The following is a 15,232-nucleotide window of genomic DNA, read 5'->3' as shown; positions in this document are numbered from 1 at the left end:
TTAGCACCACACTCAAACACAGAGACTTAGATCTATCAATATTCTCATGTCGAAAAGTCAATTTTCCCAAAATGTTGAAGTATTTGGGAACACAGAGACATCACTAAAAGGAAGTCAGTACAGGAACACAAGCAATCAGACATGCAGATGTTAAACATTTATTATAGATATTTTTGCTCCTCTATTTTTTGGTTGTATTTCCAAAAACATGATTTCAATGAGACTTCGTCAGGCCTTGTAATTTTACTGTGTTCACAGATTTTATCATTTGAATTGATTATTACAATATAGAATTGATAACCGAAAGGATCAAAAAGACCCAAGTTGTAATGAACCAAAAGTGTTGGTACAGAGTCTGGTTTGCAGAGTCTGTCTTCCCTTCCCTTCCTCCTGCGGACGTTTTCATTGAAAAGCTTTTCATTGGAAGACTGCTGAGCTACATGACAGCCCTTTGATCTTTTGCATTTGTGCGCGTGCATATATGCAAAATGATCAAGAAGGTTAGTGTGTGTGTGTAAAGTAAGTAACATAATGTGTGTGTGTGTGCATGTGTATTTTTCTGTGGTGCCCAGTAAAGGTGAGAACATGAAACACTCTCTTTCATATTTAATGAGTGGAGATGGGGCTAAGGAATGTTGCAGTGTTCGCAGGAGGTATTCCCGTGGGCTGTCAACCTGCTCACAGCACTCTGTTTTATCTATCACAACCCGGCGCGTGCGTGCGTGTGCATGTGTGTGTGGTAAGTCTGCATTTTAGTGAGTATGCAGGCAAAAAATAGTGCGTCCTACTGAAAGTTTAATAATTTGTTTTGAGGGGATGGGGGCAGGGGTTCAGAGAAGCATATGGCACGTGCATTAGCACTGCACCAGCATTGTTTTGATGCTCCTGCTCTGTGTGGGAGGGATGGGAGTATGCAAAGTAATCTATTTGGTCTGTAAACTAGGGCACACTGTAATAATAAATGTATTGCAGTGACCATACAGTATATTCCTTATCCTTGATGTATGGCTGTCTCTGCTGGGTCTTTCAAAAGCTACAGCCATGCCTTCGACCAGCTGGAGGGTCCTCAGGAGCCCGAGGTGCTTTAGCGTTCTCTCTGGTTGCTTCCCTTTTTTGATTAGGAGGCATTTTCTCTGCCGTTATCTCCACTCTCATCCTGATTAACTTCGCATTGTCACTAATCAAAGCTCGTGTGATTCTAAGCTGAGCTGCACGGGAACACACTGTCCCCGAGCTACATGCTAGATTCAGCTTAGATGCTTTTTCAGCAGGAGCCTCCGACACTGTGTTCCAGACTCGGTTTTGAATGATCACGTTGTTATGCTAAAACACTGGAGTCTCCATTTGGGAATATGCTTTAAATGCTAATTGCTCATGTCCTGGAAAGCAAACGGGGAACTCCTCCTCGATCTGTTTTTAAGAAATGTGCTCCATTACTGAGCTGTGGGTAAAGAAAGGAGGAGAGGGCAACTCTGAAAGTCCAGTCCAGTATGACTGATGACTGTCGGGGTTTGAGGAAGCTGAGCTTTGATCACTGGGGACAAAGGCAGCATGTTCTGCATTGCAAACCGCATACAGAAAGAGACAGAGAGCACATATGCCTATGACCTTGCATCTATACAGCCAATTTTGAAACCCTATGGATGGAAATGTTGGTCCCTTGGTCCACTATTTTGGTCCATACTTAAATATCTCAACAACTATTGAAGGGATGGACACACAGACATTCAAGGTCCCTAGATGATACATACTAATAACTTCAGTGATCATCTGACTTTTTATGTATCACCATCATCAGTTCAAAATATCGGCTTGTTCAATACTTCGATTTATGACCAAATACTTGTAAGACTGATGACATTGCCATCAGCTGCAGTTGCACTACAATCCAGATGTTAGCATGCTAACAGGCTAAATTAATGTTTCGTATATTACCTGCTAAGCATCAGCATGAGGTCACCGTGAAGCTTTAAGCCTGCTGGTGTTTATTATTCACCAACATGTAATAACTGTGGGGAACTCATTAAGACATATTAATCCTGCCGTAATCCGTATTAATCCTTAAGGGAGAAAACTAATAGGAGTGTGAAGTAATTTGAACTCATTTTGTCTGGTAGACAGTAATGTTGTTTTATCAAGTACTTTTTTGGTAAATCTACAGTGGGGCAAAAAAGTATTTAGTCAGCCACCAATTGTGCAAGTTCTCCCACTTAAAAAAAGATGAGAGAGGCCTGTAATTTCCATCATAGGTATACCTCAACTATGAGAGACAAAATGAGAAAAAAAAAATCCAGAAAATCACATTGTCTGATTTTTATAGAATTTATTTGTAAGTATTTGGTCAATAACAAAAGTTCATCTCAATACTTTGTTATATACCCTTTGTTGGCAATGACAGAGGTCAAACGTTTTCTGTAAGTCTTCACAAGGTTTTCACACACTGTTGCTGGTATTTTGGCCCATTCCTCCATGCAGATCTCCTCTAGAGCAGTGATGTTTTGGGGCTGTCGCTGGGCAACAGACTTTCAACTCCCTCCAAAGATTTTCTATGGGGTTGAGATCTGGAGACTGGCTAGGCCACTCCAGGACCTTGAAATGCCTCTTACGAAGCCACTCCTTCGTTGCCCGGGCGGTGTGTTTGGGATCATTGTCATGCTGAAAGACCCAGCCACGTTTCATCTTCAATGCCCTTGCTGACGGAAGGAGGTTTTCACTCAAAATCTCACGATACATGGCCCCATTCATTCTTTCCTTTACACGGATCAGTCGTCCTGGTCCCTTTGCAGAAAAACAGCCCCAAAGCATGATGTTTCCACCCCCATGCTTCACAGTAGGTATGGTGTTCTTTGGATGCAACTCAGCATTCTTTCTCTTCCAAACACGACAAGTTGAGTTTTTACCAAAAAGTTCTATTTTGGTTTCATCTGACCATATGACATTCTCCCAATCCTCTTCTGGATCATCCAAATGCTCTCTAGCAAACTTCAGACGGGCCTGGACATGTACTGGCTTAAGCAGGGGGACACGTCTGGCATTGCAGGATTTGAGTCCCTGGCAGCGTAGTGTGTTACTGATGGTAGCCTTTGTTACTTTGGTCCCAGCTGGTCCCTGCAGGTCATTCACTAGGTCCCCCCGTGTGGTTCTGGGATTTTTGCTCACTGTTCTTGTGATCATTTTGACCCCACGGGGGGGGGTTCTTGCGTGGAGCCCCAGATCGAGGGAGTTTGGAGTGTGACTGTTTGAGGTTGTGGACAGGTGTCTTTTATACTGATAACGAGTTCAAACAGGTGCCATTAATACAGGTAACGAGTGGAGGACAGTTACAGGTCTGTGAGAGCCAGAAATCTTGCTTGTTTGTAGGTGACCAAATACTTATTTTACTGAGGAATTTACCAATTAATTCATTAAAAATCCTACAATGTGATTTCCTGGATTCTTTCCCCCCATTCTGTCTCTCATAGTTGAAGTGTACCTATGATGAAAATTACAGGCCTCTCTCATCTTTTTAAGTGGGAGAACTTGCACAATTGGTGGCTGACTAAATACTTTTTTGCCCCACTGTATGTAAGATTATGGTGTGGAGGATCTGCATCATGACTGATACCTCTTCTTTTGGACTTTATGGCAGTTTTGACACTTCAGACTTCAGGTATTGATTTCTTTAAAAAGGTAAAAATAACTTCCCTTCCCAAAAATCATGTAGTCAGTAGAAAGAGCATGTAGTCACAAATAATATGCATCTTCATTCAAAAGCACAATGCCAATCTAATACCAGTATACTATAAGTCATGATGGACCCTATTTGTCATTTACTATATTTCATGTACATTTTACTGGCCCGAGCTCGCCCCACAGGTAGTACTTGTTTCATGTCATTTTTAAAACAGTCAATTCAAAGTTTGGGCATTTACATTCATACTTTGATATGTGTTGTTCAAGTCCTTGTCTCAGCATTTGTTGTGACTGCCATGTGCTATTTGTCAGTAACTGCACTCAGTCTTAAGCTTGTTACATTTGGAGCGACAATGTTTAAGACCAATAGAAACTGTACCAGTAAATATACTGTGATATACAGACCCCCGGGGTCAGTGCTTGTTGTAGCTGAAGCTAATTATCTATGCAAAGTTCTCACATCTAGACACAAAATTTACAGCATGGAAAAGATGCAGCGCATGAATGTTTCACTGATTTAAAGTCAGCCACTAGATCTGTCAATATTTGGTGTAACTTTGCAACTCTTTCTTGGAGAGGGATACAGTTGATGCACAGCTTTAAAGAGCCAGTAGCCTTTTTAAATCAATCATTGTAACAAGTTGCTGACTTAAAACACTGTTGAGTTTTTATCCCATGTCTTGTCACCATCCAATTTTTATGAAAGATTTCTGAATATATGGTCCGCTCAGAAAGAACAGCAGTCGATTCTGCTGCAAAGATGTTTTGTTTTAATGCTGTTGCAAGGGTTACCTAAAAGAAATCCAGTTATAAAACATATTTATTACAAATCAGAGGGTGTCACTGACAGCAACTATCGGCCTAAAATAGCATCATAACCACTAAATATTGTGGAAAACTTGCTTTTAAACAAATATCTTTTACGCCAGTCATTTACCTGTCTGACTTCACAGGTGTAATGTGGTACCTTGAAGGTCATTACAGCATCATAACTCATATATAAAGCTAAAGAGGTCCGACAGTGCTGATGACTAATTTCTTCAAATACACACTTATTATTGTTACTGTGTCATGCAAATAACTATAGGTTTACAAGACAAAACGTGTACTGTATGACACTTGAAAAACCAAAGTAATTACAAACAGTAAAATTATGCTGTAAACTTATTTTGCCACAAAGATGTTTGCTTGCTAGATCAACATGCCGTTGCAAGTTGGTTGAATAAACAAGCCTTTAATTATTGTTTTCCCGCTGCTGTTATTTTTTTCTTACAGAGCTTCCGTACGGCTGGGAGAAAATCGATGACCCCATTTACGGCAGCTACTATGTCGAGTAAGTCGGGTACATCTTTAATATGTAATGGCTTGCTTTTGATTTTCAATGCAGCCTGGTGCTGCTGTATTAATCATATTTATTAGCAGCAGACTGGCTCTGCAGCCAGGAAGCAGTTGCTCCCTTTGTCTGCCTGCTGACGGCTTGCTGTTTGTTTGCAGGAGGAAGTTTATTTGTCTGTGTGTGCTTATCCATATTTCTTTGTTATTCTTCTGTCTGAGGCACTCATGCTGAATATACATCTGTAGATTAGCTCATGAGCAGGGGCCAGCGTCCCCTTTTTAAACATGCGGCATGCCTGCTCATCCATATGCACACATGTGTGGCCACATAGCAACTGCTGCAGTAGCCTGTCCTCTCTATTGAGCCGCACGTCCCCTCCCATGTCCCTTCAGAGGTGTCATTTCTTTGGCTGGATGCTCTGTACTCTGGGGCGTAGGGACTGGGCTCTATTTTTAGACAGGCAGGGGGAGTCATTTGATTTGACATTGCTTAAGAAAACCTCCAGAATGACACTCGACTACTCAGTGCCTTTATATATTGTGCTCCACCCTGAAGATGCTCTCATTTTCTTGTTTTGTCATCATGTAAATATCATGAAAGAAGCTAGACCTTGAAATTATGTAACTATGTAAAAATATAGTCAAGCCGTTTTGTAATTAGCACCACAATACTGGGGTGTTCGTTAAAAGATAAGGAGTGGAGAGAAAGATGGTGTGTGTTTATGAGAGAGTGAGGGAAGTATCTAATGATGACTAATTATTTCACACTGGCAAATTACAGTATTTGTAGTCATTGACTATCTTCCCCCTTGCAAACTAAATTAAACCGACATGGGACGTTAAGGGGTTTCGTTGTCTCGTGTGTGGGTTTCCTCCCAGTCACTGATTCACATAATTCTGCGTATAAGACAGGCTGAATGTCAGAAGAAAAGCCCAGAATCATTCGTTTGTTCTCTTTTGCCCAGCAAAGCCATTCTGCGGCTGTGTTAGATAATCAGGGGGACCGGCCATTTAATTAATCATCATAGCAATAGCTGCTGTAGTGCCAGGAGTTTTAGATGTGGTCTTTGCCGAGACAGAGGCTAAGTTAAGTGCAGTAGCATAGTGTGAAATCTAAAATCTCCTCTGTCTTTTTTTTTTGTTTGTTTGCTTTGTTGTTTGTTTTTTTTAATCATCATAGCCATATAAATAGAAGGACCCAGTTTGAGAACCCAGTCCTGGAGGCTAAAAGGAGACTCCAGCAGCAGCAGCAGATGCAAAGCCAGGGTCTGTCCTCACTGCCCCTCCCCACCATCTATAGAGGTAAGACCACATCACTGATGTCTTGGTTTTTTAAGGACAAGCCCCATGATTTTATAATATAGTCATATATCTGTCTGTATGTTTGAGAATATCTGAGTCAATGTAGCTAAGTTATAATCATGCAGTTGTATTTTGTTGTAACCTTTTCAGCTTCCTTATCCATTTATCAGCTTCAGAAAGTCTCTTACTAGCTTCAAATATTGACAAACCGTTCTATTCTATCATAACCAGTGTTTTTTGAAAATGATGACCACCTATGAAAATCCACTTATAAAATGGAAGGTGTCAAATTGAAAAAACAGTAATTTAACAAACCAGTGAAATCTGTGAGACTTTAAGTGTAACTGACAACAAATGAGGGCTCAAAATAGCATCAGAACCAATAAATGATGCAGAAAAGTTGTCAATAAGCTCTCTGGCTTCAAAGGTGTAATGGGGCACAATAAATATCATTACAGCAGCATCATAACCAATAAATAACACTGAATAATTTCAATACTGAATTCTTCAAATAAATCAAGTTTCTATTATTGTGTCATGTAGACAGTTATGGCCTTACAAGACACCATAAATTCATATAAACCAGAGTGAGAGTGCTGCATATACAAAAAGTCCTGAAATAAAGATTTATAGAGCTTCATCTTTACAACATAATTCATAAATTACTGACACTGTGCCCTATAATATATCAGAAATCAGAGACATACAGTATAACAGGTTTAAACACATCAATCATCATTGAATAGCCATTCCAGTTGACACCCCGAGATCATCACAGTATGTACAATATAAAATGGGACTCTTCTCCCAAATTTACTTCTTCCACTTCAGGAGGAACTTGACGCACAGATGTTGCTTGGATCACCATAGCAACATTCAAAGAGGGGTCACAGCCAAACTGATTTTGCTTGACAGGAGCAGGACTATTGGTTTGTCGATAAACAGCAACAATCACTCAGTCAAGAAGTCGGAGGAATGGCAGCATTCAGGAGGACTGATAATAATGTTTGCTGGTCATGTTGTTGTGAATATTACTCAGCCAAAGTGAACATGTGGGTTTAAATGTGATTCACTGATTTGTTTAATGATGGTTTGTTGCTACCTGATTCCAGCGCTAACTCTCCACCAGCCATAGCAGTAGGATGTACTCCTAGAAAAAACTGTCTGGACTGGTGAAGTGGAGGTTTGTTTCCATAGTAACGTAGTAGTCCACCGCTCTGAGTTGAAAGCCTGTCTCCGTGGTTACGCTCTGTGTACATTCCAGTGAGGCTCTCTTTCGTCCCTCTCCCCACCTCCACCTCTGCCCTCCTCCTCCTTTTCCCTACAAACTTTGATGCCAGTGGAGGATGCCAGCCCCTGTGCCTCCCTCCCCGGCTCCCCCCTCGTGCAGGTCGGCCCGGTGCCCGAGCGCTGCCACAGCCTCGGCGACCTCTCCCGCTCGCCAATCTTGGGTCGTAGGGCCGCCGCGTATGCTACATCCTCCTCTGCCGACGTCTCGCCGCTCCGGCGTGTACTGACTCGGCGGATGAATATGTGCCCCCACCACCACCACCAACAACAGCAGCAGCAGCAGCAGCAGCAGCCACTTCACACCTCCGCCTGCACTGTGGTGCTAGAGCAGCCTGTCTGTAGCCCTTTCTCCCTGTGGCATTTTGTCAGTAAGTAGGCCAAGAGAGAAGCAAAGGAGGCTGACTGTCATTCTCATGGCTGCCTGCGCTCGTTTGACTTACTGTAAGCATGCTAGCTCGCAAGCAAGCTTTTCCCTCAAGGCAGTTGAGGGATTTGTGTGACGAGCTTGTACCATCACATGTCTTATTGCCTGGCATAAGCAGGTAGAGAGTGTAATCACTCAGTCTATCTCTGGACCAGTGGCGGCAAACAAAGTATGTAAACTAGAACACTAGTCATGTCTCCGTCCAAGGTGAAAAGATTGAGGACTTTGTTAAGTGTGACTAAGCTTGTTGGCTGAGATCCTCTCATTCCTACACAAGGCACCCTTCCTCCAGAAATCTCCCAGCTCTCCCTTCTGCAGAAATCTCCCAGTTCTTCCCTAACCCTCTTGAGCTCCTTCTCTTGGAACTGATCCCTGATTGACAGCATGTCATTTGCCGAACTTTGCTGCTTCCTTGGTAACCTTTGGATGGGACTGAAGACTTGCAGCGCTGATGCCCTCTGCACCCCTTCTGCCCACCGTATCCCAGCATGGGAGGAGAGGACCGGATATAAGTTTAGTATATTTGGGTGTAGCAGGAGAGATGTTGCATTTGTGCCTTGCACGGGAGCCAAAACCATTGAACCACACCTGCATCTTTCAGCACCACAGACCCACCCTGGCAGTTTTCCTGTGGCTATACCCATATCTTTCTGGATAAGCTTTACCCATGCCCCCACCCTGTGAGCACTGCCCTGCAACAGCTTTGAGGTCCTTTCAATCTCTGCTATGAAACATACACAGTGTTAGTGTTGGTATTTGGTTGATTTATTTTCTTATTTGTCATTTATAGAGAAGCCGCTGTTCACGCGGGACCCCACTCAGCTGAAAGGCAGTTTCTTGTCCACATCCCTCCAAAAGAGCAACATGGGCTTTGGCTTCACTATTATCGGAGGCGACGAGCCTGATGAATTCCTCCAGGTGAAGAGTGTTATCCCTGACGGACCTGCTGCAGCTGATGGAAAGATGGCCACAGGTAAGCCTCAGGCATGGCCAAAGCACAAGCTGAGACTCAGTCGAATTGAGTCCCTCTGACAAACAAAAGACCCAAAACATTTTTACCCATTGAGATACCTTGCAGCTAAAATACTTAACACATAGGCACATGAGAACACACAGTCAATGGTCAACCTTCACATGTAGCTCAGTAAACTAGGACCTGAAAGGCACAAAAGAAACTCGACATTCTTTGTGAAACATGGCAGGCGTGCATTTGTATAGGATGTGTAGGATGGTAATAGTTGTATCCTTCCTGCCTGCTGCTGTTAGACTGTGCAATCAGAACTGTTGATTCAACTGGACTCATGTACAATATCTTATCCTCATTCAAGTCTGTGCAATACTGTTTGTCTGACTGATGCAATAATTCATCACTTCATCCATTCTACTACAGTGCAATCTCTTTGTTATATTTGTATATACTGCATAGCTTTTTTATTCTATTTATATCATATTATTTATATAGACACCTGTTGTTTAACTTATCTTTGCACTGTTTGCACTGCAAATTAGCAAATTTCCCCAGTGTGGGACAAATAAAGGCTTATCTTATCTTACATACAGAATTTCCCAAGAATGATGGAAATTGCTGCAAAAGTCTGCGGGACAACTATTCACTGACTTTATTTTGTCCCCGATGGGGCAATTGATTGTGCAGCAGTGGAAGCATAAAAGAACAGAAAATACATGCACACTTTTTTTTTTTTTTTTCAATTCAATGTAACTTTTCTCAGAGGTTTGAGTCTTGCAGTACGTGGTCCACTTATAAGCATACATCCAAAGAAATGGGGTTAAGAGGAAGTTGTATTGGCCCACATTTTTCCACATATACTTTTTTAATGCAGTTCAGCTCACGTGTATTCAAATTGAAACAAAAACACCCAAATATGAACACAGTATACAGTTCACACAGTGATATATGCAGCAGAAAATATGCACATTTGGCGTGTGCATGCATTGTGTGCGTGTGTGATTTTGGGTGCAACTTGCTAAGCTCGCATAGTGTCGGCTCTGTGTGTGTGTGTGTGTGTGTGTGTGTGTGCATGCATGGAGTGCACGCATACTTGTGCACCAACTGCAGAGTTTTGTTCTTCCATTAATCATGAAAGGGACTTTATGAGCACCATAACTCCTGGCTGTGGCCACATGGGGGTGAGACTGCGGCACATAGGCACACACACACACACACACACACACTTGCGCGCACACACACACACACACACACACACACACACACAGACCAGCTGTACTAAAGGTCAAGAGAATTGAACTAGCAGGTTTGTCAATGCTCTCAGCATGGAATGACGTTCCAAGTTGTCTATGCCGGAGCAAATCCAGAGCTCAGGGTGATCATTTATCATACATAGAGTAAGCTGGCCAGGGAGTTTGCTTTATAGTGAAGCTAGTGTTCTTCTTCAAAACAGGTATGAATTGTTAACTGTATGTGTGTTAACAGGCTTCTTTTAGAACATTGGGTCATAAATGTTTTTTTTTTTTTTTTATAAATGTGTGGGTGCAGCAGTCCAAAATAGATCCCTTGGTGACTAATAAAGCTTGTCCTGACAATGCTGCATATAAAATATTTTGGGTCTCTGTCTCCTCATCTCCTCCTCTCTCTTTCTTTTAGAATCCCCCTCTCTCTTTTCATGTATTCTTTCCGCAGAAATGACTAACAAATCCCTCTCACATTTCTACTGTCCCACCTCCCGTTTCTTCTCCTCTCCACCACTTCCTCCCTTCAGCTCATCTCCATCTCTATCTCATCATCCAGCCTCCATCCCTCCACCTTGCCTCCCCAGACTTTGTGTCCTACTTCTGCAGTAACAGAGCTAGCTCCATCACAGTAACTCAGAGCTCACATGGATGAAACCCAGGCCTGCAGCAGTGTGAAATTCCCAATTCCAGATAGATAATTTGTGCTGCTTTTTTCTCATGACCCCTCCTGGCTGGCCCCACCACCAGGGAAAACATGTTCAAGCACCTATTTGAAAAGTTTTTTTTAAATATCCACTTTACGACCATTAGACTGCATCAGTGCTGTTTTGTCCGGGTAAGATATTTGGTGTTTTTGTAGAATTTATTTTTGTCCCTGGAAGAAATGTGGGGCTTATTAGCAGTGATGTTTTTGTGAAATACAAAGCTATTAGCTTGAAGTGGAGTTGCTTGGTTTGGATGCCAGAGGCGGCGGTTTGTTGAGAGTCTAGCTGTTGCAACAGTCATCCACAGCAGCTGGGTTATTCCACTCTGAACTGTATCCATATATTACAGTGTGTGTTGTGTTTGTACAAGATAAGACACTAAGAATATGCACCACATTTGACATTTTTACTGATTCAGTGTCATAGTGTAGAATATATATTTTATATCAAAAATAGCTACAAAAACACAGTTGAAATGATTAAGATCTCAAAATATGTGTAGATTTCTGAAGGCTTAGCGTGGCTTTGTGGTCTAACTGAAATGCATTAAGAAGTTTTATTTTATCCATCAAATGCTGATCAACGTTAAAATAGATTCCTATTTTCTGGTGTCACTTTTTGAACCACGGGTCCTTTTTTCAGACAGAAGTGGACAAAAGCGTGTTTTTCATTTCTAGAGGTTGACTGACAGTAATGTGACTTGCTGTTAGTTAGCTAATTAAGACAGCGTTACCTCCATGAGTTAGTCAAAAACACCACTGTCGCCTGGCTTTAAAATGTTTCCAGCTGACTCATTTTAAAACGAGAGAGAGTGTAGAAAGTCTTAAATTATGCACCGGATGCTCTATGATATCACTCTAACAGACAGAAGCTAAAGCTGCATGTCCCAGACAAAGAAGTGCTCATGAGTTGATGATCCATGTAGAAGATAAAGAAACAGATTGTTCTGATATTGCGGGACTAGTTAGTCCTGGTATCATAAGTGTGATAAGGGAAAAAATTATATCAAACTGTAAATGTCAGTGACTAACATCCTCACTTTTCATTTTTAACAGTCCAATAGAAAAAGGTTTACACTGGCTGGGATTGCTTGAGTGCAATCTTCCCCAAATCCAATAAAGAAAAGTAACTTCACAAACTAATGTAGTTAGCTAATGATATGATCCTCACCCAAACAGAAATGAGGCTCGGTTACTGTTCAAGCAAGTTTAGTCTGCAAAATCTTAAGACATCCTTATCTAGTGACACATCTGCACGTCTGGTACGACCCTAATGCACCACGCGTCACCCTGTTCATCACACACAAAAGACTGCTGCCTCTAACAAATGTTTGCACCCTGCCGAGACTCTAAACTGCCGTGTTATCGTGGCCTTGTCACGGCAGGGCCACAGAGACCTCTCGTTATGTTGACACAATCTTGAACACACCATTAGCCGCAGATGAATACGTCATAAGAAATATGCAAGGATGGGACGATGAAGGTAGCAGCGTGGGCCTTGGTCGCAGTGAGTGTGGTGTTTACAGTTAAGGTCAGTGTGATTTAGAACGTACAAGGGACCCACGGGAGGTGTTATAATGGATGGAGAGAGGGATGGTCGGTGGCCATGAGCGCTTTTTTTTTTGTTATCTCTGTTGACGGGTCCATTTCTCTGCACTTGTATGCACACTTATGTTTTGTGACTGTGTCATTTCACCCAGAATATAAAAACATATATTTTTCTCCTGAGCCTTTTTTTTAGGGTGGAGAAATGCAGGATAATTTTGCCTCGTCAAGTCTTTAAAAATGGCTGGAATTAAAAATGCAAAAATCCCTCCCTTTCTTGCTCGAAGTTCTCTGAGCTCATAGAAATATTCTTAGTCATTTTTAAAACAATCGGCCCTTGATTTCAAACCAACATAGAGAAAGCATGCTTCTCATTTCTTGCCAGCAACTAACAACTTTGTCATCTGAAATGACAACTATTGCTGGCAGCTGCAGCTACAGCTTAAAAACAAGAGCTGTGCCTTTTCTTACTGTTCTTGTGAAACACTCGATATTTTTTGACCTTTCAGTACTCAAAAATTGTTAAACTACATGAGCAAGTAAACACTTATTTTTGCTGAAGGTGCTCACAGTTGTGATGAAGAGTTGTAACTTTGGATGTTTATAAAGAGTAAAAAAAAAAGACAAAATGTTGGACACACTGACCCAGAGTAAAAGGTGCAATCTTTCTTGAGTGTTTCTAAAGTTATTTTTAAGGTTTGTGAGCATCACAAATAACATTCAATTGCCCACAATTGTACTGAAATGGTTGCAGAAGTTTCACATAAAACCAAACCTATCTGCATGGCAAGGTACCACTAGTGGACAAAAACAACTGTATGCATCCACTATATGTTGAATTCCAGATGCTTCTATGAGGGCAGAAGCTCCGTCTTCCCAAAAGTAGTACTGATAGATACAAATTGTGCTTTAGTCCATCTGCAAACTGTAACCCCAGACGTAATTGCATCTTTTATTACTTTTTTTTCCCGTCATGATTCATGGTGTTTACATAGTGGATATATGGATCTTGTCCTGTGCATGATGTATTGCATGTACTATGTTGCAAATTGTTCCTCAGGCACATTAAAGTGTTGTTCAGTGTGAATCTTTGAATTTTTGAAGAACTTGTGCCTGACTTCATAGCTTTCTGTTTTTGTAAAACAAGCTCGCAGTCTCGCTGCATTTCCTCCCTGGTCATCTGTGCGCACGACGAGGGCGCTGCGAGGTCACGACACCATCATTTGTTTTCTGCCAGCGTACTCAACTATTGATTCTGACACCGGTGCTCAAGGCAAATGTCGCCCACATTTACCCGGATTAATTAAAAAGTCGCTCACGTCACGTTGCCTCGAGGTGTGAGCTAGCTCTGTCAATACCGGCATTAAAACTTGGAAAGCATTTGTCCGCAACACTCTTTACAATGAGAGAACATTTCGGTGATATCTTGACTTCCATTTACCTCGGCCGGTAACACTCAGAGGGGTCAGCAGCTCGGCTCCACTTCAACAGTCAATCCAGGAAATCAATATGAATCGCCATGTTGTTTTTAGAAAAAGTGTCATTGACCCAGCCGTTGCTTTAATTGTCTCCTGCTCACGTTTTAAGGCAATTGGATAGGATGGAGCTTGTGGTTAGCAAGGTCAGGGCCAATCACTGAAGCACATGCTTTGCTTATTAATCATGACGGATCTTTGCTTTTCACCTTCTCTCTTTGCAACACACACTCACACTCAGACCATGCCCTCTCTACGGAGCACGGCAATTATGCCTGCAATTAGAAAATAATTGTTTTCATTATTAAGTTAGGTAATGCTGTTTGTCAGACTTTAAAATGGATTGTGCCTTTCGCTCCCACTTGCTCAGTGTTTTAAAAACCTGCGGGGTGCCTGCACAGTGGAGCACAAAACACTATATTTAGTAATCTGGTTGAGACAAAGATAAGCCTGGATGTGGAGCGCTTTTGTGTGGGAACATTTAATTGTCAGCTAGGTTTTATCTACTGTGCAGTATATTACAGCAAGCAAATAAAAGCACTTGGCCCCATAAAAGGCAAACATTTTAGCCACTTGTCATCAGCATTATTTTACAGTTGAAAGGCAGATAAGACATTATCTGTGGTAATGTTTATCTGTAGAAATGGTTTATGGCTGTAAGGGGAATCCAAGGAGAGACAGTGCTGATGTGTTGCACAGCTGACTGAGTGCTAGAATAGCCGAAGTTTCTCATTGAGGATTTCTTTTACTGCTCTCTGAAACCGTAAATGTGCACCTGGGGTTTACTACGTATATTCTATTTCTAAGATTAATTGGTATCTACTACAGCAGTTGCTATTAAAGTTGAACCCTGCGTGTTTTTAAAAAAAAAGTAAACAGTTAATTTGTTGGCTCGTACAGCTACAGCTCTCATTAAGTGTGGGTATTAAACATCATAACTGCTTCTCCCTTACGCATGATATCCTCCAACTCTAATGTCATTTTTCCCACATGTAGCTGTAATCTATGCAGACAAATAGACTGTCTTCACTGTACCACCATTTTGGTCAGTTTCACCAAATTTGCGACTTCCATTGATTTGTGACATCATATAATTTTCTTTTCTCTCAATTTAGACATGTGTCACACGTGTCACTAATCAAAACAAATACCTCACTTGTCACCCATGCCTGAGCATGTGCAGGAATCCAAAATATATCTGCAATTTGCACTCGTTAATTTAACAATTCTCAATTAACTTGAGACGGTCTAAGGTTTGAAGGAATTGGTGCTTTT

The 15,232-nt window shown here is 41.6% G+C and overlaps 1 protein-coding gene across 1 annotated transcript in view; it reads left to right on the top strand.

The window, feature by feature from the left end:
- Window positions 1–15,232, top strand: part of magi2a (membrane associated guanylate kinase, WW and PDZ domain containing 2a) — a 212,417-nt gene that overhangs the window by 158,024 nt on the left and 39,161 nt on the right. Inside the window, exons 8-10 of the mRNA XM_070853563.1 lie at window positions 4,948–5,005; window positions 6,188–6,309; window positions 8,814–8,996. Of these exons, the coding sequence (XP_070709664.1) occupies window positions 4,948–5,005; window positions 6,188–6,309; window positions 8,814–8,996 (363 nt within the window). The remainder of the gene's footprint in view (window positions 1–4,947; window positions 5,006–6,187; window positions 6,310–8,813; window positions 8,997–15,232) is intronic.

Source organism: Pempheris klunzingeri, chromosome 22 (assembly GCF_042242105.1).
Source record: "Pempheris klunzingeri isolate RE-2024b chromosome 22, fPemKlu1.hap1, whole genome shotgun sequence".
In the NCBI taxonomy this organism is placed as follows: domain Eukaryota; kingdom Metazoa; phylum Chordata; class Actinopteri; order Acropomatiformes; family Pempheridae; genus Pempheris; species Pempheris klunzingeri.
Note: the sequence above shows the minus strand (reverse complement) of the source record. Positions and strands in the feature narration are given on the sequence as shown.